The 26568-nt window shown below is 39.5% G+C and overlaps 1 protein-coding gene across 3 annotated transcripts in view; it reads right to left on the reverse strand.

Moving 5' to 3' along the window:
• Positions 1–297: 297 nt before the first annotated feature.
• Positions 298–26568, reverse strand: part of LOC115788997 (phospholipid phosphatase-related protein type 5-like) — a 68670-nt gene continuing 42399 nt past the window's right edge. The window contains exons 4-9 of one of the 3 annotated variants that reach the window (XM_030742151.1): positions 9494–9614; positions 8857–9107; positions 6705–6881; positions 4538–4687; positions 2464–2500; positions 298–2352 (exon numbers count right to left, since the gene is read on the reverse strand). In XM_030742151.1, the coding sequence (XP_030598011.1) occupies positions 2330–2352; positions 2464–2500; positions 4538–4687; positions 6705–6881; positions 8857–9107; positions 9494–9614 (759 nt within the window). In that variant the 3' untranslated portion in view covers positions 298–2329. The remainder of the gene's footprint in view (positions 2353–2463; positions 2501–4537; positions 4688–6704; positions 6882–8856; positions 9108–9493; positions 9615–26568) is intronic. The other 2 variants (XM_030742143.1, XM_030742158.1) reach the window with 2 other exon arrangements.

Raw genomic sequence — 26568 nt, forward strand, 5'->3', positions numbered from 1 at the left:
AACACGCAAACTCCACACAGAGAGGCCTCAGCTGGCTGGTGGATTTGAACCCAGGACCTTCTTGGTACCTACTGCACCACCGGGCTGCCCAGCTGAAACCAGTTGCCCACAAATTGTCTCTGTACACTGTCACATGCAGCATTCACAGCTGCTATATCAGGTATTTCAAATAACTGCATGTAACAAATAAAATGAGTACTATTCTCATTTAAGGTAATGAGGAATTCAACAAAATCACATTTAAAAAAAAAAAAAAAAAAGGTAAAAATAAAAAAAGATTTAATTCACCAAGCAGTGTTTTATATTTGTGATTTATTTTGGTAAATAAATACAAAACAGTGACATTTCAACATGAAAATAACATTATTTAGACAGTTATGGTATTCTCTATTTCTTCAGTTGTTTACAAAAAAAAATTCTGACTGAAAAGTTTCACTGTAGGTAATCACAGAGCTATAATGAGCACCTTCTGCTATAACAGGCATTGTTAGGAAGCCTTGGCAGGGGTCCTTTGAAGGCCTGCAGTTACACACATGTACAAGTGTGTAATTATAGCAGCCACTTTTGACAGTTTAACTTAAAAAAAAAAACAGATTGCCAAATTAACAGTTATGCTGCCATACTATGTGCTCATTACAAACATACATACAAGCAAACACGCGCACGCGCACACACGCTGAATAAAACCGTAACAACGTCTTCTTTATATAACCCAGTGTGTACACTAGTATACCCTGCCTGGAGTGTCCTTTTGAACTGAGCAGAACCAAGCAAGCTGTGAGCCAAACACACCCCAATTTTATGCTTTTAGATTTCATACACTTCTCTGCCGCGCTACATTCCTGCTTTAGACCAGGCTACTACTCATGTTCGCACAAGACAGCTTCAGGTAGCTTCACATTTTTCACACAATAAAACATAATGATAATGCGGTATATACTGTGTAAAGAAACCTATATACTGTACAAAACTATACAAAGCTCAGAGAGCTTACCTCTGTCTTACACATTGGACCGTGCCATCACTTTTCCAGAATTGGTGAGAGGAGTCACTGATAAACTAGGGACAACTAGACGGGACAGATGCATGAACCGCAGCAAACTGATGTCATAACCACTCTTATTACAGATTAGATTTGGAAACACCAGCTGATATAAATGTAAGAAACATCATATAGGTGTCCAGTATTTAGATAAAAGTTCTCTGAAATAAAAGATGATGCATGAAAGTATTAAATGGGGAGTGGGAGGTGGGGAGTGGGGTAGACAAAAAGGATTTTTCACAGACTAAGACCTTCACGTTTGAATCGGCAGTATGTCAAATCACAAAGCTTTCCAAATGTTTCACACGATGGACATTAAACCTACATACACTTAGAACACACACCTGAATAGAAAGGAGTAAAGATATTTGGAAAGTTGGTGAAAATCAAATGCTGTTTACTTCGAGGAGGAATTAAATGATGCCACCAAACAAATGTGGCATCACAAGCACAGCTGTAGTGTGTATAAATCTCTCTTCTATCACTTCACGCAATATAAAGTAAAACAAAATAGGATACAACACAGTTTATTGAACACTGAGTCGGTTCATCTGTGCTATAATTTACAAAAGTGCTTTCGCTTTGACAGCATCTCTTATTAACTTTGAGGACAAAACAAAAATCTGTACGTTAATACTCTCGATGGTACCTGTATTCTTATTATAAAGGTCTTTGTTGTTATTCCTGTCCTCTGCTTGTTTCTATTTAATCATCCTGAGTGTTACAAAATGGTCTTGAGGGCAATTCACTTGTGCCCGGGGTTTTCTTCGATCCACAAACCCTCAGCCCTGCTGAGTTTTTTCATTTCTTGCTGTGTTTTTTTGTTTGTTTTTAAATATCAAGTCATCACCAGCCAACAGTCTTTAGAGTCTTTGTGGAAAAACTGGGCAAGAAAGCAGGAAACAGTATTGCTTTAACAGCTCTGGCTTTGGCGAGTCTCTGAATAGGTCTTTCACCCAAAGGAAAAGGTAGGCCCACTGTGGATGACAAACAGGACAGTGCAAGGTAAGGAGGGCAGGTAATCTGTCTCCTTCTGGTCCTTAGCGGTTGGCAAGTTTCAGCCAAGCTCACCATGTGTGATTTTTGCTGGTTTGTCTCATGTGACTGGTGGACCTTTAGACCTGGGTGGATTTGACTCGTCTGAGAGGCTTTCGTCCTTCAGGATGGGCAAGGCAGGGTGGGGGGCACTCAGTGGGCAGGTCTAGACTGCGCTGGTGAGGCAACGTCGTGAGGGGAGGAGCACATCGGGAGGGGCGGGGGACGGGATTGGCTGATGGTCATGTGATCTCAGAATACGGTAGCCCTGGAGCCTAATGGGAGAAGAAAGGAAAGGAAGGGGAAGGGAGAGAGCAAATTAAGGTCATAAAACATTTCAAAATATTTGGGAAGTTAAGGAAAAGAGCAGATAAATTTGACTTGACTGAGATAAGGCGAGACCAAACTGCACTGTGATGATGTCTAGATGAGAAAGGGCACACACAGAAGCATGTGGGACAGGTTCAGACACATTAAAATCAAAAAAGGACAAGAGAAAAGAGTCATTCCAAATATGAATCTAAAATAAAGTCCCCACCTGACCACCTCAAATCAGCTAAATTTTTTAGTATTGTTTACAAAGCCATGCAAAGTTGAACCTTCATACTATGAACATTTTCCAATTTGGTCGATCTCTGCAATAAGTTGTCTGTCATAGGCTTTGACAGGTCCCCAGATGCCTGAGGTTTAGTCACAGTGCTTTTTGTACATTCACTCTCTTAAATAACATGATTATAAGACATGGACTGGACACACTCCTAAACCTTTCCACAAGGTTTAGGAGTGTGTTTATGGGAATTTTTGACCATTCTTCCAGAAGCACATTTGTCAGACAGTTGTTGGACGAGAAGGCCTGGCTCGCAGTCTCCGCTCTAATTCATCCCAAAGGTGTTCTATTGGGTTGAGGTCAGGACTCTGTGCAGGCCAGTCAAGTTCTTCCACACCAATCCCGCTCATCCATGTCTTTATGGATCTGCTTTGTGCACTGGTGCACAGTCATGTTGGAACAGGAAGGGGCCATCCCTAAACTATTCCCACAAAGTTGGGAGCATGAAATTGTCCAAAATGTCTCGGTATGCTGAAGCATTAAGAGTTCCTCTCTCTGGATCTAAGGGGCCGAGCCCAACTCCTGAAAAACAACCCCAGACCATAATACCACCTCCATCAAACTTTACACTTGGCACAATGCAGTCAGAAGGTACTGTTCTCCTGGCAACTGCCAAACACAGACTCATCGTCAGACAGAATCAGAATTTGTTATGAACTACATAAAAAGCATGGATCCATCCTGCCATCTATAAACAGTGGTGTGTGTGGAATATCTTCTTGGCACAATTTGGGCCCCTTAGTGCCAACAAAGCATTGTTTAAATGCCAAAGCCTGCCTGAACATTGTTGATGATCACGTCCATCACTTTATGACTCGAGTAGCTACCTTCAAATGGCTTGAACAGAACAATGAGTTCACTGTACTCCAATGGCCTCCACAGTCACCACATCTTAACAGAGCATCTTTGGGATATGGTGGAACAGGAGATTTAGATCATGGATGTGGAGCTGAGAAATCTGCAGCAACTGTGTGAAGCTATCATGTCAATTTGGACCAAAATCTTTGAGGATTTTTTCCAGCACCTTGTTGAATCTATGCCATAAAAAATTAAGGCATTTCTGAAGGAAAAAAAAGGATCCAATCCAGTAGTAGCAGGGTGTACCTAACAAAGGGCAGGTGAGGGTATGCATTCATGCATGGTGCTCACTCACTCAACAGTAAACATGGTTAAAATTTCTTGAGTAAATAGAATTTCAAATTTAACATTTGGTAAGTGGTAAAAAAGAAGACTATATAAGAAAATAATTTCAACACAGAAGGAAAATGAGCTGCTATCAAAACCTAGGTAAAAATTAGACCTTTCATATGCTGCGATTTGCTGTGACTTGTTGTGAGCAGCCACCTAGACCACATGGTGATACGACCCTTGAAAGTTTACCAAAAAATGTGCTTTTTAAAGTTTCTCCACTGAACAATCAGAAAATAGGCAAAACATCCACTGTACCAATGTTTTATTTCTGTTCCTCTACATCCTAGACATTAAATTGGTACAGTAAACTATGATACATGCCATGATGTTGATGCCTAAAGCTGATTATAGAAAAATGTGATTTTGGTTTTAGATTGTAACACTTGGAGCGGGCGTAAAACTGATGTGACGTTATGAAGGGCTCAAAAATTCTGGGAAAAACACTCAGATTTCATCACTACATTTTGATGGCCTGTAATATAGATTTTTTTAATTGTATGAAGGTAAAAATTTTGCATGGTTTCTTAAGTATACCACAGTTGATTGTGAGGAGGTCAGTGATTTTCATGGACTGCTTTGCCAATACCTTTCAGCAAAAAACAAGTACATGTACATTTGTAGCATTGTTTTGATTGTTACATTTTGTTTCCCCCACCCCTTACCTGGAGGCCACTTAACTTTTCAAGTGGACTCTCCACACGGGGCAGGCTGATGAGAGGCAGCCCAACAGGAGGCTCTGAACGTTGTTGTGGAGGTGGAGGATTTGGCACAGCTATCTGGGTTGGCCTGAAGTTGTTGATCACACATGACACCTGGTAGAGAGCAGACAAAAGCGGGTAAAGGGAAAAGGAAGGGAGAAATTGGTTCCACTCCACTACAGAGATGGATGATTTTCTACTGCATGAAATGCTCCAAGTGTGCATGGAAACAGATAGTGAAGTGGGAGAGAGAGAGACTGAGATAAAAGAAAAAGGGATAGGAAATGAATTTGGGGGGGGGGGGGCATGGAAAGACGTTTATATTCTTAGGGACACACAACAGGAACTACTTTGATCTTTGAAGTTAATACTGATCCTAGAAGTTTTTTCTGGAAAATTGATTTGGGTCAAGAGGTCCAAGACCAAATGACACTGAGCAATATAAAAGGCTTACCTCAGTCCACACTTTTTTTTTTTTTACAGTCATGGGTATGAAAGCGATTCCTTTTTCTAGCCTTAATCATCAGTCCATCACTCCTATACCCACATCTTACCACATTTCTCTCTTCAACATATCCCACACATTGAAAATGCAGTGGAACAGATCAGAGTTTGAGTTTTTATGATAGTGGTGCCACAGGAAGTACAGTTTCCACAGAAACGGGACTGACAAGAAAATGGAACTAAAATGCAAACTGACATAGGACAGTGACATGGGAAAAGCATGCTAGTGAGACAGCCATGAGCAGATTATTTATTGTTTTTTATTTTTCTACTGTAACAACAATAAATGAATGAGGCAGTAACTTCTGAGGGGTAACTCTGGCTCTTGTGAATTTGGCGTTAATGATCTACCTTTAAATCACATATTTAAATAAATTAATACAAATATTAACAGTACAGTCAGGATGGCTTTAGTCAAAAGAAGATTGTAATTTCCATCGACAGCAGTCTTTACTTGACAGCCAGACCTCATGGCTACAGAACAGAGCAGGCATCAGTGACAGCAGACATGACATTGATTAAGCCAGACGCAGAATGAAAATACAGAGGGTGGAGGGTGAAAGAGGGCTGCGGAGCAGCTTATAGAGAAAGTAGCAGCTGTAGGCAGCTTACAGCAGCTTAAGGAGTGCACCCTATACGGGACCTGCCACGTGGATGCATGGAAGATTATCAGCTGAGCAATCAATCAATTAAGACCAGCTGATCTACCAGGATTGTGGGCCATGATTGACTTTATGGCTTGTCTCCACTAAGGCTATGCTGAATTAGTCAGAAAAATGGAAGTTTTACGGAGCAGATAGTTAATCTCTATGAAGTATGGACTGTTTCTACAATATAGAATTGCTCTTTTGGGGACTTTAAACACCATCACAATATAAGATGATTTTAAGCATTTATAGGGCAGCATTGTAATTTATATTAACAGCCACACTCTGTTTATCTCTGCTTTTGCTCTCTATTAACACCTGAGGAAATAATCACACTTTTTACTTCTACAGTGCTTCTACCGTCAACTAGATTATAAAGGGAAACATTGCACTTTTTAGAGCACTACAGTTAACTGACAGTTTTAGTTACTGGTTTAAAATGAAGATTTGTTTTTCACATAAAACACAAGAAGGGCTTATAAAACACAATGCTATGTTACTGTTGTTTATTTATTGTTAAGTTTAAGCTGGGTGTAGCCTTTTGCAGCACAATGACTTCACTGATTCATGCCATGCGTTTTGCATCTACAAAGGGCCAGAAGGACTGCAAAGCTGGTGTAGAAGTTGACTGCATTCCTGTCTGCAGGATGGAATAAATAGAAAACACTAAGAACTCACAACACAATAACAATAACTCCTAAAAAAGAACCTAGGTAATTGCAAGTTAACTACAAATTAATTAGTCATTAGTCAAGTAGAGGATCTCATTTCATCTTCATCACGAGACTGAACCTGAACAGTTGAGCTGAAACTGAGTTTAAAGCTTCATAAATCCAAGGGGCACTGCAGATTTGTGTGAAATCTCATCTATCATCTCTTTGCCCCTACTTTCCCTTACCCCCCCCCCCCCCCCACACACACACACACACACACACACACACACACACCCTTGTTTCCTCCCTCCATCCTCTCCTTCTTACCAGAAAGGCAGCAATGGCACCTCCTGTTATGAATCCAGCCAGGATATCATTCCAGTGGTTCCTGTGTTCGGTCACCCTCACCACCCCCACCAGCACAGCCAGAGATAGCAGCACCAGGCATAACGTGGGCTTCATTAGGCGGGTCCCTTTGGTCCTGAACACCAGGGTCACGTACATCTGGAAAACAGACATATACTGAAGTAACTACATTAAAAAAACAAAAAAAACTAAAGCCATGTTTTGTGTTCTTAACAAGGCTGAGAGGTGAACAGGATGTTGAAAGCTCAGTCAGCCAGCTGAGAGAATGTAAAATATTTTGGAGACTGACTGGCTTATTAGTTCAAACAGCTTGAGTAAGGCGCAGGAGGCCGCACTCTGCAGTGATTTTTGAACAGCTGAGTGGTTTAACAGCAAAGAAAGCAGCATGATAACGCTACCATGATTGGTTTAAAACTTTTGAAATGACGGGAACAAGTTAATTAATTAAAGAGAAAAGAGGCAGAAGGGCCTCATGTAAATTTTTTCACCCCAGCATTACTTAGTTAAGTGAACCCTTATTACTTTGTGGTCTGTTAGATGAACATGTTTTACTGCTGAATATTAAATACTTTGATAGTTGGGTATAAAACTGAAAAGAACACCAGTTTGCAGAAGGACTGTGTTAAGATCAGATGATTTCGGTATGCTATTCTCAGTGCAAACAGATGTTAATGCAGATGTGTATTTCTCTATGCTACTAAAATTCAGGTTTATCGTATCTAAATTGGTGTTTTGCTTCTTTTTAAATCTGTTCAGATGCTCTAAAATCTTGTTGGAAGAATTGTCAGGCCATACCAGGTTTTATTTAAGGAGAGAAAAGTACTCTTTATTTATTTTATGTGTCTGTTGTATTTCATTTATTTATTATAACTAATTTTGCATTTTACAGATTAATGTAATTGCACAAGTAAAATGTGATAGAAAGGGATTTAAAAAATTGAATCTGATTCCACCATTTAATTAATTTTACTATTTAAAAGGGTAAATTCACTAAAGCTCTTCTGTACTTGGAGGCTGCTTATTTTTAAAAATAATACTAATAATAAAGAGCTTTCATTTATAAAAGCACTTTTCAAAGGCTCCCAACAGCATGGATGCAAGTAAAAAAAAAAAAAAAAGGAGAATTGCATAAAATAAAAAACACACCAAAAATAAAATCAACCACAGTTTGTAAGTAAGAGTGGGTGAAGAGTGAAACAGTGGGCTTTGAATAATATTTTTGTCTTAATGTTGGATTCTTGATACACACGACTCTGTACCCCAGGATCTCCAACCTGGAGATGGAAATGGACTGCTGCCCCGGGTCTGAGGAGCAAATAACTCTGGGATGGAGTACAGAGATGAAGATCAGTTCAAAGAGGTGCAGTGGGGCAAGACCATGAAGGGACTTGTAGGTGAGAAGAAGATCTTATATTTATATCTATGTACTTTATTGGGAGCCAGTGTAGGCGGAGAGTAGGGTTGATGTGCTGCCAGGATTTAGTGTGTGTCAGAACCAAGCAGCTGAAAAACACACAACTTTACAGCAGACAAAATAACCATGTTTTCAGCCTGGAACAAAAAAACTCTTTGGGTGTCTATACCTAATTTTGCCCTGTTTAAAAAGTCTTTTGAGGTAATCTAGTTTATTACTATTAGTAATATTTATTATCACAATTGTAGCCAGTCCAAGTAGTCTGTGCTTCAAATTTGGTGAGTAAAATTCTAGTGATTTATTTGTATTTCACCTGGCACTAATTAGCAGGTATGCATCTGTACAATTCACCTATACAGTCTTTGGATGCACCTTGTTAGCCAAACTCAGCAGCTGCAAAAATACCAACATGGTGGAAGAAGAAAAAAAAAAAGCTGAAATTAAGGCTTAAAATGGAAGCCCACACAAAAATGTGATCATGGTGGTTAGATCCATCTTCCAGTCTTTCTTTGTTGTAATTAGGGAGGCTTGAATATTATAATAAACATGTATTAATGCTACATGCTGGGAACATAGCATCTAAAACACATTAGTAAATTAACCTAACCATTAACCATTAACTATAAAATAAAATAAAATCATTAACTATCTCATATGGTACGTCTCCCTTCACCAGTTCTCAAAAATAAAGTTTCCTACCACTGTGTAGATGGCTGAGTAAAAGCTGAGTGCTGCATCTTTGGAGGGGAAGGATTTGCGGGCGGACACCACCAAGTATGGGTTTCCTGTGCAGGCTCGGCGCTCTGTGATGTACTGTAGTGGAGACTGGCAGCCCAGAGCCGTGTAATTTGGCTTACAGGCAGATAAGAAATGAGGTGTCTGGTTTCCTGTCACCACCTGACCGGCATTGGCAAAGATGGTGGTGGTAAAGAGGCCGAAAGAGTACACACCTAAGGGACAAACAGAGAGAGTGAAAGTGAGGCAGTGTGTACAAGAGTCAGAAACAAGCACTGAAATGGGATTTCACTTGTTATTGCTGACTTGGAGTGAAAGGCCAGACAGAAACAGTCTTTGCCTTTATGATTCATAACTTCAGTTTCCCATACAGAGGTGGTGAAAAAGATCACAGAGCATCAACAGAATAGGAAATAAAAATAAGGGTAATGAAAATTAGTCACTGGAGACCCACATTAAGGACAAGGGGCTCCTCATGTCTAGTCTACATACTGCAAGATGTAGAGGTAGTGGTATAAGCCTTAATGAGGCTTCACCCCAGAGAAGGGAGGCTTTATTAGTCAAAACTGAAGAACCTCTGATCTTCAGGACTACGACTGACCCAGAAAACGTACGATCCTACGGAGGAGAGGGTTGAAGTAACAGCAGTCAGCCGTCACTATGGTCTTCTCCTGAGCGCCTTCTGTCTTCACAAAAAAACTGGTCACTTCCCCGATAAGAATCTGGGACACACACACACACACACACACAGGAGAGAGAGAGAGAGAGAGAGAGAGAGAGAGAGAGAGAGAGAGAGAGAGAGAGAGCCCACAGACATTTTTGTCAAACAGAAAGCTTAAACTGTGCGCTTAAGGATTGATCAGCTTCAATGAATATTCTGTCAGTTAAATATGGTGCAAAGCAAAATTATTCATGACAATTTCTCCCTCAGCCTTGATTAATATTTCCCATCATCATTTGGCAGATTTTATGCTGCATTAACACCTCCAATTCCTTGTCATCACTGAGAGTTTGTTTGTCAGAGTCTATCCAGTTTTTCTGTACACATTTTACTGTAGCGCCACAAAACCATGACTGCAAGTGGACTGGTAATGCCATACAAGTTAATAACCTCAAAAATGCCCATAATCAAACTTATTTTATATTATTTTTAAATGAGATATTTGAAATATATGAGCTAACGCTTTAGCTGACAGTGATCACACCCCATAACCCATCACTATACATATATATCAGTATTTTTACTGATAAAGCCTAAACACATTCAAACGCTCATTTGAAGAGTGTGCACCCCAAGCATCTAGCAGCTGTTTGAAAAGACTTTTAAACCAAAGCAGCAGGACCTTGATCTCCTTTGACAAGAGAATAAATTGACTAAACACCATACTACGCACTCCAGGACACCATTAAACTGTGCATACTGACTGATCAGGGGACCTCCGCTGACAGAAGCATGGGTATATGTAGGTTACTTGCTCATACAATATGCATGGCCCCAGGCCAAAAGCGTGGGACGATGGTAATGCACCAGAGCTCATTGCCCTTAGTGTGGCAGATGAAGGCTGAGGTTTGTGTTATGGAGTAAGGATTACCAATAGATGAATCAGTGAGACATGTAGGAGCTTGTGTGTCAGCATAAATTATGTGTTTGCAGCATAATGTTACCCGAGTGCGGATATGCAACAGAGATATGCAGGTTGGGAGTGTTGTTTCTGCATCCCTCTGCTCACCTTCACAGTTTTGCATAAATCAGAATAACACTTACTACAGAGTTCCTCCACTAAAGAAAGTATTTATCGTGATTATGATTCAGCAAAAAAGTGTAAATTCATTTTGCCTGAAGAGAGCTCTAGTCCCAGGCATTTTTCTTCATAGAGGAAATTTCTCACTTTCAAAGCAGTCCTAATGTTTGCTATCCTGCCCTTCGGAGCTGTCAAGGAAATTCATAAAATGATAGTATACTGTATGGTGCTAAGTGTTAGTGATTCCTGAGATCTAGACCAGAAGAAATGAAAGTACTTTGGACAAAGTGAAAAAAATGAACAACTGAAACTGTAGAAACTGAAAGACAGAAGCCATCATGTATGCATGATTGTTCCTTTTAGCTGTGTGAACAAGCCAAATGTAGGTGTTAGAAATAGACTGCATGGCGCACGGACTTCACAAGTGAAGAAGGAGCACTAATGAGTAACATTTTTACCTGTCTACTTTAGGACATCCTTAAGTTAGTCTTTCTTACCAGAAAGCTTTTACGTGAGGGTCTGTGTGATTGACTTAAAATTAAACAGGGTACTGCTGCTACAGCTTAGCAAACCTTCCAAAGAAAACTGAATAATAGATAAAGCATAAATGATAAGTTATGCAGAAAAAGTCTATGACTTATTTGTGTCTGCAGTTTGTGTGGAGGGACAGTAATGAAACTTAAAGCTGGTGGAATTTTAATGCCTCACTACAGATATTATGTAGCATATTATTTACATCTAAGTTGCTTCAGATTTCCGTCACCCATCATTTATGATAAAAATGACCGCCAACAAAGATACAACTGAAATAAAATTAAAAATAATAAAAATAAAATAACTATGAATAGTTTGGTTTGGATTGATGTTAAAGTTTCATTGTACAGAACTGAGCACCGGTACTGATGCTAGAATGAGTAGGTAGGTATAACTGTGTATAAGGCTGGAGCTGTTGTCAGTCATTGTATGACCCCATGTGCACAATATTTCTGTGGACTTGATGGCTCTATGACATATTTTTTTCAGTACTTTTTTAATGAAATATTTTGTCATGGTCATTCTTTGGGTCCATGTTTCTCTTTTCTCTAACTCCTCTTTGTGCACTGACTTGACATGTTCCCGCAATAAAGTGTACACATGGCAAATTTCCCCCTGCCATGCTGCTTTCAGGCTGAGACTTGTTCCCATTCATCCTATCCTGCGTTGTCTCCTGGAGAGATTGAGGTGACACCTGTCTGTCTCATAGTGCAAGCTTCTTGTCATTCTACTGAGACGGAGATGTTGACTTGATATATAAAGGTCTTATTTATAAAAAAAAAACAAGCATAACGGGTAAAGCAGTTACGGTTACAAGTTTCAGTGTGATGCCCAAACTTAAAAAGCTCTTTCAAGGCTCTGTTGGTGGTCACTAAACTGGAATCACAGTGAGTTTCATAAGGAAAGCAACACTACAAAAGAAGGGCTTTCTTGTACTTGGTTTAAAACATACGGTTGCCACAGCTGTCAGAACCCACAGAGGCTGTGGCGGAGCTTCAGAGTACAGAAAATGAAAGCCGTTTTCCTTTGATTCTTTGAACTGGACTTAGGTGCAGGCATTAAACTGAAAGTGAACATCTTTCTGACTGGAACATGTGTAGTGAGGTGATTATTTATTCAGGCAATAAAAAGATTTAAGCCATCACAAGAAAGCATCTTTGTAGTGTTTCTACAATATGATCATGTTAAAACTCTCATAATGTATTCTTCAGAGTAGCTTGTGTGAAGTGAGTGTGGGGAGAATCTGTAGAAGACTGGAGGAGACGGCACCACTGATGATAGCAGCCAAGAAGGCAGGAGGCAAAGAGACTTGTAAATGGTGTTGGCAAATAATCATTGTGAAGCTGAGATTACAGATTAAAGAGGTCTATAACAACATAATTAAAAGTATCACAGGCCCAATCTACACTTCTCAAATTAGTTTCAGCAGCTGTCTTTCTAGTGGTGAGTGCAATTTGTGTGTGTGTGTGTGTGTGTGTGTGTGTGTGTGTGTGTGTGTGTGTGTGTGTGTGTGTGTGTGTGTGTGTGTAGTAACTTAAGGAAGCATGGGACATGTGTAGTTTACAAAAAGGAAGATTCATACAATGCAATTATGTGGCTGTGCTATTAGCTGCCACTAGCACAACCACAAAAAAGAAGACATGTCTGCAGGGCAGCAGGATGTGTAACCAGCATGCTACAGACCTCATAAAGAATGAGGTCTGTAGCATGCACTAAACTGGCTGCAGCACAATTTTCAAACTTCAGAAAAATACAGAAGACAGTTGCATCCTGATTTGAATATATAATATATATATTATATATATATAGAATATATAACTCCATACTTACACTCACGCCACTGAGTGCCTAAGTTTCACATTGACAATTATATGGGTACATTAAGTACTCTTTGAGAAATCAAATGGGACAGCACACACTTCGAATCCTTAATGGCTGGCATCCTGTCAATGTGGCAAAAAAAATTTCAGCTAGTAGAAGGAGGACACAGCAGTAACAACAATTATATTGCTATAATTACTGTTACTGCCACAGCTAGAAAAACCAAAGGCTCAACTTATCTCAGTGACCGCAAGAGTTTTTTTTTTAAATTTAAACAGAAGAAAGAATGAACTAAAAGTGTGGAAAACACAAACAAACAAACATAAAAGGTGAAAGGGGTCTGGGTCAGCCACACAATGGGGTGTTGGACCTAGAACTTCCATCTCTAAAGAAAGAATAAAGCTGCAGAAAAACAGACTACCCGGACATCCATCGCAGTCATCAATTACGCCACCTGGTGGACCTGAGAAAGAAAGAAGAGATGAGGGAAGGGAGATGAGAGAAAACAGCAGAAAAGGGGAAAGAAGGAAAGAGGAAGCAAATGCAAGGGGAGGCCACGTAACACCGAGCTAACTGAAAAACAAAACTACATTGAAGGTGGCAGGCTCACAGAACATCTGATGTCATGCGCACATTTAAACACAAGATCCAGCAGCTGTTCCAAAGGGTTTGTTTGTGACAATTAATGATGATTTGGTAGACTTAATGGACAGATGGTTAGGTGAATGTATGATTTTGTTTTATATACATCAAAATAAGGACAAATAATTACAATTAAAGATCAAACCAAATCATAGTACTATAAAGCTACTGAAAGAATTAGATAAATTAGGCTAAAACTTACATCACTAATGCATCCACCACCTTAAAGGTTATATACAGCAATCTAGTGTAACACAATAAGTGATGAAATATCCCTTACATTGTATGGTAATCCGTTGTTTTCAGTCTGGTGGTAAGGAGGTCATTCTTTTTATTCCTAACAGCAAATGACATGTTCTGTAACTACTGAAGAAATAGTGATCCTGCGCAGCTTCCTCAGACAGAGGTTATAGAAACAGTATTATTTAATGCATACTGATTTGACAATATTCACTCTTCAGAAAAAAAGGCCGCTTACAGCACCACCTCTATATTTTTAAAACATTACACAGCTTTTCAGATCAAACTGCACTGAAAACAATTCAGGAAAAGTCAGATTTGATGTGTTTGCTATCTTATTTGTATTCCACAGCATGGAGCCCAAGTTTCCTGATGATCCCTTGAAGGCAACATCAAACTCAAGGAATCCGTTTCAGATAGGCTGGAGGGCATGTAGGAAGAGAGGGTGGAGGGCACATGAAACATATATTTGAGGGTTTGCATTTAAATAAATTATTTCTGTGATAGCAATGCTTCTCAGTGCTTTAGAAAGTGAGTTGTATCATACAGTGCTGCAGCTACAGCTACACTGGATTCTGAATGGTCTTGTTACCCTTTCTCTACCATGGTTTTTCCCCCCTACCTGTACTTCTCACTGTGAGAAAATTAAGACTACACACCAATTAGGAAAGCGGTTGCCATATCCACTCCATGATCATTAATTTTTTCAGCTACTCCAAAGCTGTGTTCACACTGATATTCAGTGGAAGGTTTCCAATTGAATTGTTATCCACTACATGTCTCCTGCTGTCTTCAGAATTTCGGGGTTTCAACCACCCCCCACCCCCCACTGACGTAACTGAAATTAACTTCCTGCTGCCTCACAAAGCCCTGCCTTTAATCCTTATGACACCTTTGTAACAAAAAGTAATCTTGGTTTTCTCCAGCTTCTCACAAAGAAGTCTCTTTATGGTAATCAGTAGGTAGCTCAGCTCCTCCAGGATGGCACATCAATATGTGGCATCACAGTACGGTTCGCTGTGTCTCCCAAGACAGTCTCAAGAGTGTGAAGAAGATATCAGGACACGGGCTGTTATACGAGGAGAGCAGAACAGGGCCATAGAAGCGCACCAACTCAGCAGCAGGACCAGTCTGTGCTGCTTTGGGTAAGGAGCCCTATAAAAGAGCCCTACAAAATGTGAGCACAGGACCCATTAAGGACATCAGGACCTCATGCCCCCCACATGAAGTCTGTTTTTTACAGTTTGGTCAGAAACATTGCTCTGTCCAGCTCTCATCATGTGATGCCATGTCGCCTGCTATCTCCATCACTCTTTTGAATCTGTGCTGAGAGACATAGCCAAGCAAAAAACAAAACTATGGAAAAAAAATTAATCAGAAGGGATGAGGAGAGAGCACCTGCTTAACCATTTCCTGGGGGGTCTTCTTGTCCAGTGCACCTGTTGTCACTTTCGTTTGCACCAAAGTAGGTGAAATGGATTCACAGTGCTTCCTAACTGGACAGATGGCCATCCCTGAAGTTTAACTGACTTTGGGTTATGCTGTGATGAGCGCTCACTTAATTTTTTTGTATTCAACCTGCTCAGCTACAAACAGCAGAGACACACTTAATTAGCAGATATGGGCTCAGGAGATAGAACGGGCTGTTGACTAATCAATGAATCAGTGGTTTGATCCCAGAGTGTTCCACTGTGCATTCTGTAGAGTCCCTGGGGTAGATACTGCAACCCAAATCGCCACAGATGCACCTGTCTGTGTGTGAGTCTGTGTGTGTGTGATCAGTAAAATGCTTAAAGGCTGCAGAATAAAGTGCTGCATAACTTTTTTTTTTAATTGTAAAAGTACTTTTGAGTCAGTAAGACTAGAAATGTCAAAATGCCAGTCCATTTACATAGTGCAGCATTTAGCAGCACCCATAGTCTCCATTAACTCTCTTAGGAGTTAATGGAGACTATGGGTGCTTTCAGGTTAAACAGCTGTAAAAGAGAGTGATTTGTGGACTTAATACATTACATTACTTACTTTACTTCAAATAAAAGCTAATGTTTTTTGTTTTTTTAGGCATTAGGCACCTGTCATTGATTGTTGATAATATGCTAGTACTGTATTTAGTGCTTTTTGCACACTCCGTAGGTAACCATAAATATTAATTTACACAGTTATAAACATGTGAAATGCAACTTTGGAAAGTAATACACAAACACTGTCCACACATATGCTTGTCTTTGCTCATCCTTGCAATCATGTTGTCTTTTAGACTGCAATTCTCATCTGAGCACAATTTTCTTTTTTACCTGGGGTATCAGAATCTTTTCTTGGAAACACTCCATGTTTTTTTTTTTTTTCTACCACAGGCTCTGCAAATCTCGCAATTGCTGGTAGCCTAGGTAGTCCATCTTCCGCAATAGAATTGCTTCCCTCTTCAGCTCAGGCAAACCAGTCATTGCTGTTTGACAAAAGATGCATTTGTACCACATTCAGGACCAACGGGACATTTCCCAGTAATCTGAGGGTTATTTTGCCCTGGTGTGACCTTGCCCAGCTTTACTATAGCAAACAGGAGTTCAGAGCCCTTTCAGAGCCCACACATTACACATGGCTATCTCAGCATGAATCTCTTGCTGCACAATCAGCTGAAAGAGTGAGCGCAGGCTAAAAACGGACATGGACACACAAACCAACCGTCTGCCTGCTTCTCCACCAGGGGAACACTGGAACATTAATTCAAGAATATGACTCCATCTCAGGGTGTTCATGCAAACCAACAGATCCTACTTGATGTAAAGGGTGCCAGACTATGAATGTAGCCATGAAATGAACATTCAGGCCATTTACAAATGTACTGCTGGGTTGTTGCATTTGTTCTATGTCAATAATTAAAAAGAAAGGCGCTTAAACCAGGCAAAGTTAAATGCTGCAAAATAAGCAACATGTATGGTAATAAAACAGAAAACAGACACACACAGACACAGATGGACATATCATCCATATTCATAACTAGTCTGTCACCTATTGCATCAAGCAGTAGAGTTAAGCTACAGAATGAGCGGTCTGGTGGTCTGCATGGACAGGATGGCACGGCATGGAGAGAATTCCTTGGTTGAATTATTGTTAAGTACTTAACAGGTGCACCATCACAGAAACCAGATTTAAAACTGCACAATATTAAAAAATACAGATATTTATCTAGTACTAATAGGCTTAATCAACACTGTGTGAAATTGTTTGACAAGGATTTGCACATACCAGATGTTTATATATATATATATATATATATATATATATATATATATATATATATATATATATATATATATATATATATATATATATATATATATATATATATATATATATATATACCACACCAGATTGAACTCTTTGAGCCTTTGTGACACATCCTTTTATAGGGTGGCATATATAGGGATTTTAACTTCAAACACATCACTAGGACCACTGATGGCAGCCAATATTTTGTCTGTAAAATGCAACTGAACAGCTGTGATGGAAGAAAATAGCTGAAACAAAGTTAATGTGTTGGAAATATACTGCACACACGGTTTGGTGTCTGTCAGGATTCAGCAGTGTGGCAGGCAGTATGCAGGACTCGGGAGACAGATGCTTTATTGCTGGGCTCTCTCACAAAACACAAAAACAGGTCAAAGCTTTACAGCAGCAAATAATCGAATGAGCTAGGCATCACAGGGAAACCAGAGACAGGGAAACAGACTTTACGGCTCGATAGAGGGCAAGGGGAAACACAGACAATTTATACACCAGGTAATGGGAGAGGAAACAGGTGGGCAGATATGGCAAAGGTACAGATATTGTGTACTTAAGTAGAAGTACAGTACAGTGTAAAAAAACATACTCTGGTAAAAGTTAAAGTACTGATCCAACTTCTTTACTCAAGTAAAAATGAAAAAGTACAGGCTCTGAAATGTACTCAAAATAAGAAAGTAAAAAGTTGCTCTTTGAAGGACATTTCTCCCAGCTGTTTTTGTACAAAGCTAACTGAACCTCATGCTATTATTATCATAATAATAAAATAATTTTATCTAACATTATTACTAATATTATTATGAGAATACAAACTGTGTTTCAATCCAAAAGGTGGGAAATACAGTGGGAACAAATCAGGAATAACAAGACAGAGGAAATAAAACTAGACGCAAAGTAAAAGAGACAAAAGACCACCAAAGTAAAACAGGAAGTAACAGTAACTGTTACTCACACATGCAACAAACATGGAGACAAGAATGAAGGAACAGAATGGGAATACAAAGGGAACTAACAAATCTAGAAACAACAAAAGCCAGGCAGGAAGCGATGGCATAAAATTGCAAAATTCATAAGCACAGGGGGACATGAGATAAAGGCTTCAACATAAATCTTCTGACCAAACTCAAAACCCAGGTACAAGGGTACAGCACTTAAAGGCAGAATATTTAAATAACTGGAAATTGTGACATTAACACACAGAGAAAGCTTAATGAAAATGCTTTGGAATCAAACAGCAGACGGTCTCCTTAATGTCAGCAGAATTTCTGTGAAACTTCCAAAATCTGCTAAAGCAACAGCAGTAAATACCCTCTGACACTTACAGCAATGCAAGTGCAATCCATAGAGGACATCACTACTTTCTAACCTTTGTTTTTAAGTAATAGCAAATACTCAAACACGAAGACACCAAGGTTAAAAAAAAAGAGAGAGAAATTACTTGGATGAATAAATGTCTTGTGTATGGGGGTGTGAATGTGAAAAAGGGTGATGAGACAAATGTATTGTAAAGCAGGTGAGGAGTCTCCAAGTTGGAGGAAAATAATGAGGTGAAACAGCATTCAGAAATACAAAGCTACTGATTCCAAGGTAATAATCTGACTAATAGTGCTAAGCATGGTTGGGTAATTTGAGAGTATTTGTGAGGTTCAGTGAATTTGTTAGGATCAGAACAATGCAGATGAGAACTGCCAGAGTACCAGCATGCAGCTCAAAGCAAAACACACCCCGCTTTCCATGCTTGAGCTGACTGGTGCCATTCCTATTTATGTTGGTTTGAAATCAAACAGATCATTTGAGGGTTGCATCCAAAACCATCAGGAGGTCCGTCTGAAAAGCATTTTTGAGGTGCTATTTCCCAAATACCATACATTCATGCAAAAGCAATTTAATAGTATAACAAATGAATATATTCACTTATTTGATAGGAGAATCCAAATGAGCCACACGAGGCTGTAACAGTATGACAACCTAACTACACAAGGCAGGTGTGTGAGTTCTGCCAGCAGCTTCAACATTAACGTTAATTTGCAAAATCTTGGTGGGCTGGAAATCCACTGAAGCAATGTGAAAATCTGACTTGGCAGTCAGTTAGTTTTGAGCAGATGCTGGCTGTTTTCTGGAGGCAGTTGTTTTGTTTTTAGGTCATATTTATTTTGTGTAGGAATAGTCGGGGGGGGGGGGGGGGGGGGGGGGGGTAAAAGAGATTTCAGGTAGTGAGAGGAGATGGCATGATACAGACAGGCATTTGTGTGAAAAATACCTGACAAGAGACACTGCAACAGAGTGAGGGAATGAGACAACAGGGAAATAGTGGAGGACAGAGCATGAGATAGCAGAGAGAGGTAATAAATAGAGAAATGATGAGTGGCATAAGCTGTCCTCTCCTGTCACAGAGACCAAATAGCTTTCTTTGTTGAGAAAGTATATATGTATATATACACATATACATATACACACACACACACACACGTGTTGAGCACAAATGTGTATATGTCTGTGCAGAATAAGAGCTGTTAGAGAGACATTGCACGTGGCGGAGCAGCTGTGGATTCTTTGATGTGCAACCTCTCAACTCTGACAACTAGAGGTTCAAAAGTTAAAAGAACATCCAGTGAGACAGAGGTGGCACAGGAAAGAGAAGCGATGGAAAAAAATCAAGAGGTTGAGTTGCTCTTAATTGGCCTTTTTGGCTCGCTGTGACTGAGTGACAATTGATTGTAGGATGTGTTTTTGCCTGCTTCTGTAAGCATGACTCTGCACATGACTCAGTTTTGCTTTACACAATCCGAGAGCGAGCATCAAAAAAGGAAGAAAATGTGAAACTAGAAAAGGATGAAAGGTGATCATTATTTTAACATCACAGGAACAGAGTCTGCTGAAAATTTAATGTTTCAGAGAAGTGTTGTGAGCAGTTCTAATCATGAGCTCTGTCCGTAAAAGCAAGACCTCATGTTTTTTTCTTTAACAACAGATGCATCCTGGGTGTTCAGTCAAGCATCACTTTCAGTGTTTCAGCTCCTCCATAAAGAAATATAAAAGAGTTGCTTCAAAAAGAACAAAACAAAAAAAGACATCAGATCACACGCACACATGCACACACACGTACGGTATATAGAGAAAACAGTCACACAAACTATGATACATGCAGATCCACTCATTCACAGGGTGCACTGTGAGTAATACCAACAATCAGGAATCAGTGATGCAGCATTAAATGTTGGTTTGACGTCACACTATATAAAAAGCAAGTAAAGCTTAAGGCAGAAATATAAACCAGCACATCTATTCCCTTTTTGTTCCAGATTTGCGAGGATTTTTCTTCACTAACACCTCGGGCGTATCATGAGAAAACAGTAAATTTAGCTACACATCTACACCATGAAATGGTGTGAATCACTTTTGATGCAGTGTTACATTCCTAATCTATGTGTCTACAGTTTGCGTCTATAATGAGCGTTTTGATAGATGCCCTTTACAATTATCCACAGTTTAAGAATGATGTAATGTTGAAAACGGCTCTTCACTGGTTAATGTGAAATGAAGTAAATTGAAAAAGGTATATTAAAAAAAAAAAAGCCTTCATAAGGATTATACTGAATCTACATAAGGCTTCTGCAAATATCACATGACATCTGTTGACATTGCAAGCCCAGTGCTCTACTTTAAACACACGCGCACGCAGATACACAGGCAGCCTTCACATAGACTAGCAATGGTAACCATGACAATTTAGCTTCATCATCACCCACACTCTCTCCATCCTTCTCTGTATCTCGCTCTGCTTTTACTCTGTTTGTATTTATTTTTCTTTTTTTTTTTTTTATAGAGCAGCTTTCTCAGGTCTTTGTGGAGGAGAAACTAGGCTACCAGAAACATCTCCTCTTTTCTCCTTTTTTAAATAAAAAAGTCCCTTCTTGCATTCTTCTTTCAGTCCTGTTAAACTCAGTAAGGTTTAAACTGAGGTTTGAGGAATGACCCCAATATCCTTCTTCCCCCTGTTTTCTCTCTTGCCTCTTTGCATTTTCCTCTCTCGCTTTCCTTGCGTCTCCCCCCCTCCCTGTCCTCATCCTGCTTTGTCTCCATTTCTCTATTTATTTCTCTTTCCATATCCTTATAATCTTTTCCCCATATAAGTTTCTCTCCATCTGTGTCCTCTTAAGAAGAAACTGAGGGATCCTGGCTCAGTGTGGGAAGAGACCTTGCAGCTAATCTGCCAGAGTGTGAGTATATTGGGGGATTAGGGTTCTCATCTGTGGGTTAGACTGTGCCTTACAGGCTATCACAATAGGAGCAGATAGCTGGTCAGGCGTATCAGCATGGGGCTACATGGCCTGCTGTCTTCATTTCAGTCCTCAACCAAGTATGACTGGCAGTGACAGGATAAAGCTGTGATTATCCCTTATTATCCCTGCCCTTTTTTCACTGCTCCATCTTATACCCATGATGACGCAATGATCTGTCTGTCTAGCTTTCTCGCTGTCTCTCCTTCACAAACACACAACAACAAAGGCGACAGACATGGTTTGATGGGAGACAAGCAGAAATTTGATGGTCACTAGTCAACCAGCTTTTTTTAGGAGTGCGACCCCCTTCAGATGATGAAAATTTGAATGAGCACTGGGAATGAAAGTAGCTTATAATATTAATATTTCAGTAGTGACGGTCAGATGACTGTTCCCCAGGAGGTAGAACAGATTGTTCATAAGTTGGAAGGCTGATGGTTTGATCCCTGGTTCCTCCAATCCACATGTCAAAGTGTCCTTGAGCCCAAATTTGCCCTGTTGCAACCATGGGTACATGCAATACGTAAAAGGACTATATAAATGTGAGTGTGTGTAAATGGGTGAATGTGACCTGTAGTGTAAAAACACTTTGAGTGGTCCATAAGAAAAAAGTACAAAAAAAAAAAAAACAGTACAATGCACAGTCACAGTTAGGGATCAGGACACAATAAAAAATAATGTGGCCCATAGCATGTCTTAAAATTAGGTAAATACAACCTCCGATCAACAACATCATATGAATTACACCACGTTTTAATTATTCAACAAAAACTAAGCCAAATACAGACATGGTGCGTGAAAGATACAGATTTCCCCAATATTTGTTATGTGTCGTTCTTACTAAGATAATATGACAATGTAGTTTAATTATGTTTTTAATGTATAAAATATGATATACAGTACTAGTCAAAGGTTTAAAAACTTTTAATAATTATAAAATATCTTAGAGAACTAATTGTGGCTGCTTATCAAGCTGGGAAACCAATAATTATAAAAGCTGATAATGACGTATCAGCAAATAGCTAATGTTGGCCTCCATCTCTTCTAGTGAAAAACTAAGTACACCCTTACTGCTTCCATAGGAATTAAGAGAGTAAGATTAGCCAGGTGCTGCTAATCAAATGCACTTGATTAATTGATCATCAGCAAAGCAGAAGTTTTGGCAGTTTGCTGGTCTTGAGCATGCAGGTGTGTGTTAACACAATGACAAGGAGGAAAGAAATCAGCAATGATCTTAGAGCAGCAACTGTGACTACTTATCAGTCTGGGACCGGTTATAAGGCTATTTCCAAATAATTGCATATCCATCTTTCTAGAGTGAGAAATATTATTCACAAGTAGAAAACATTCAAAATAGCTGGAGTGGACATCCCAGCAAATTCACCCCAAGGTCAGACCGTGCAATTTTTCAGAGAAATCTGTCTTGTTTGGAAGTGTCGCCAGGAGACAGACTCTTCTTTCTGAAAAAGAACATGGCAGCAGATGCAAAGTTGCATCTGAACAAACCACAAGACTTCTGGAACAGTGTCCTTTGGACAGATGAGACCGAAGCGGTGATGTTTGGCCATAATGCCCAGCACCAACTGTTACCCACAGTGATGAAGGAGGAATGATTTGTGATTGTTTTTCAGCAACTGGACCTAGGCACCTTGCAGTCATTGAGTCAGCCATGATACCAAAGTATTCTAGAGTCAAATATGAGGCCATCTGTCTAAAGCTAAAGCTTGGCCAAAACTGGGTCATGCAACAAGACAATGACTCAAAGCACAGCAGCAAATCTACAAGAGAATGGCTCAAAAATAACAGAATCAAGGTGTTGCAATGGCTCAGTCGAAGTCTTGACCTCAACCTGACTGACCAATGCTATGGTGGGACCTTAAGGGAACTGAATATGAACAGATGCACACAAACCTCCATAAACTAAAGCAACGTTATAAAGAAGAGTGGGCCAAAATTCCTCCACAACAATGTGAGAGACTGATAAAGATGGAAAATGATTCCTTTAAGGTTCTGAAAGCTATTGAATCGTGGGGTCTACTTAGTTTTTCAAACACTACTTTCACATTTTGGCTTAGTTTTTGTTAAATAAATAATAACACAACATAATATGTCATGTGTTGCTGTTCATCTGAGGTTATATTTACCTAATTTTAAGAACTTTTTCATAACTGTAATGCCAGTCCAATTATAGTCAACTTTTCACAATTTAAACTGTCTAATGAACAGGAAAAAGCACTAAGTTAATTTTTAGTGATTTTACTCATTTCTTGTCCTTCTGGTAGTTCCAGATCATGCCATTTCCCCACCCTCCAGCAGCTGTCCTGAGTTTTTCCCAGTCTTCCCCAGCCCCCTCATCTACACATGCCAACAGTACACATTTGCCCATCATGTCCCTAATCAGTGTGCAGCCACTTTCACTCAGTGCACTATAAGAATATCTTCTGTGTTTTTGTCTTCTTACTCTCTGGCTGTGTGTTTGGAGTCACCTTAAGCAGCAAATATTTCTACTGGATTTTGCACACAGTAAATTTTGTTTCACTTTAGCCTGGTTTTAACATTGTTAAGTGGGTTTTCTACCTCAGTTGCCTGTTTTCACAAGCAGAGACTGCTACATGCACTTGATGCGACTATTAAATGAATGAAATAGTGCTATCTCTTAAGGCCCCCAGAAATATGTAAGCTCCTGCTCACAAATGAAGCCATTACAGCATAAATTACATTAGGCATGTTGTCAACCTCTGGGGCTGAAAAATGAAGCCAAGACAGCAATGCCAAAAACTACATTATTTGAATGGCCACTTGAGGCTGGCTCTAAATGCAGTCCCCATAGATTCCCATGTCAAAATGCCCAGTTTTACAGCAGAAATAAACATCTTTACAGCATGTTAGAAAAGGATGGTTTGGTGGTTGGTTTTGATCCTTAATTTAAAACCACCTGTTTCCATTAAGGCTTAAAGTGATGTATTATCAGGGTCACTGACACACAGTCCACTGTATAGCTGATAGTTGCCTGCTGGGCTTCATCTCCATTAATTCAAGCGTGGACCTCTCAACAGTGTTTGTAGTGTTGCTTCAATTGGGAGAATTTTTATTACACTTATCTGCCACATGCAGTCTGTCGATGCATTGCAAGCTTGCTAGTTAGTTCAAAACTTCACATGCACTCATTCGTCAAAATGTGGTGACTTCTAGCTCTGAAAAATCAAGATGACAGCAATCATAGGCTCCAAAAAGTTAACGTCACAATGGCCACAGCCACCCTTTTATGCACAGTTTAAAGCCACTGCACTTCAACAAACCAATGCAACAGACACAGCACGTAGCACTGAAATACACAAGATTCATCAAACATAATCAGATAAAGTAGTGAGTGCAAACAGGAAGCTGAAAATACAATGACAACAACATTATGAAGACCCTTTCACAGCACCTAAATCACTTTTGCCTACTTTGTGGCTTTTTACTCATCAATAATCTAATCTCTTCACAATCCACAGTTTGGGAAAGAGCAGCGTTTCAGTGTCACACCCAAATCTGTCCTCTCGCTCAACGGCTCATCTCAATCTTCTTCTGTCTGTCATGTGCGACTCCATTATTCATGAAAGATTGTGCAAAGACTTAACAGTATGCAAACTTCTGGTCAATTTGCATACAGGCATTTTATTAAGTTAGTTTGAGGGTCTTTGCTTATGCATGCATGTGCATGCAAAGAAGATAATTGCAATCAAGTCGAAATGTCAGAACAAAAGGACAGCTGCATGCGTGAGCGATCGACTTCAGAGCTGTCACGACCCACGAAGACGTTCACTTCAGCTTTACTTTACAGTTCATGAGTATATGTTTGTATGTTTCTGTGCATTGGTGTGTGTGTGTGTGTGTGTGTGTGTGTGTGTGTGTGTGTGTGTGTGTGTGTGTGTGTGTGTGAGCAGCTTTCTTTTGGGCTGCTTGTCAAAGATGACAAGTCTGATTAGAATAACAATAGAAGGTAAATATAGAATAGAGAAAGGCAATAAATGGGAACAGGAAAAGCCCGGATTTTCTGAACATCATAATTTTCTAAACATTAGCATAACAATGGCACTGTCAAGGAGTATGATGGGAACCATTTTCATACATGAGAACTCCACTGTTGTTGGGCTCACCCACAGCCTTCCACCATTTTAATGTGCATGTCTACACCTTAGCTGGGAGTAAAGAGGGAAACCAATTTCCACATCCACAAGTGTTTATGACAAAACAAAAAAAACAAAAAAAGAAAAACACAGAGGACGAGTTGTTGCTGGCTGTAGTTAGAACTGACATTTCCATCTTTTTCTGAGATCTAATCGAGGAGATTGACTTTTGCGATGTGCCTGCGTGTTAAGAAGTGTGGATTTGTGGCTATGGAGAAGGTGTTGCTGAAGCAAAATTATCCTTAAGGATTTTACAGCTCACAGCATATGTAGCGAGTTGAAGCCCAAAATCATTAGCAATGCAGGAGTTCAGCTTTTGTATCCAACACCTTTGACAGGAATAACTCTAATAAGGTAGTTTCTTGGGGAGGAAGCCCTCTTACGAGAGGTGTCAGAACATTACATTTTTACAAAATCATGTTCTTCAAAATGATAAGCAGGAGGGTTTTCTTTTATATTCACCTTGCCATAGAGAATACTAACCAGCAGTCACCATGTCATCTCTCAAATGATCGAATCTGATGTGTCCTTGCATTTAGCCTGCAACAGTAAGCACTGGTAATTTATCATTTCCTCTACATTCTAGGTTTAATTTTGTGAATAATTTTCTTCTTGATTGCAACCAGTTGCACTAAAATTCGAGTCAAAGAGGTTTGTACAAAGAGACAAAAGCAAAAGAGTTGACACTAAAAGGCTTGAAAGGCATTTGATTTTTATGTCTTTTCTAGATTTTCTGCTGTTAGGCTCCACTGGAGGAGCTCTTTTAATATCTTAAAATGACTTCACGTGACAAAAAGATCATTATTAAACAGCAAACAACTAAACTGGCAATTAAAAAATAAAGCACTCAATCCTTTCCCTCAAGCTTCATCACGCTGATCTGCAATGACCCAGACAGCTGACAGGTAGGAGTATCTCCTTCTTTTGAATGCTGCATTTATTTAAATCTACTTTACTTTT

The sequence above is a fragment of the Archocentrus centrarchus genome, chromosome 1 (genome assembly GCF_007364275.1).
Source record: "Archocentrus centrarchus isolate MPI-CPG fArcCen1 chromosome 1, fArcCen1, whole genome shotgun sequence".
NCBI lineage: Eukaryota > Metazoa > Chordata > Actinopteri > Cichliformes > Cichlidae > Archocentrus > Archocentrus centrarchus.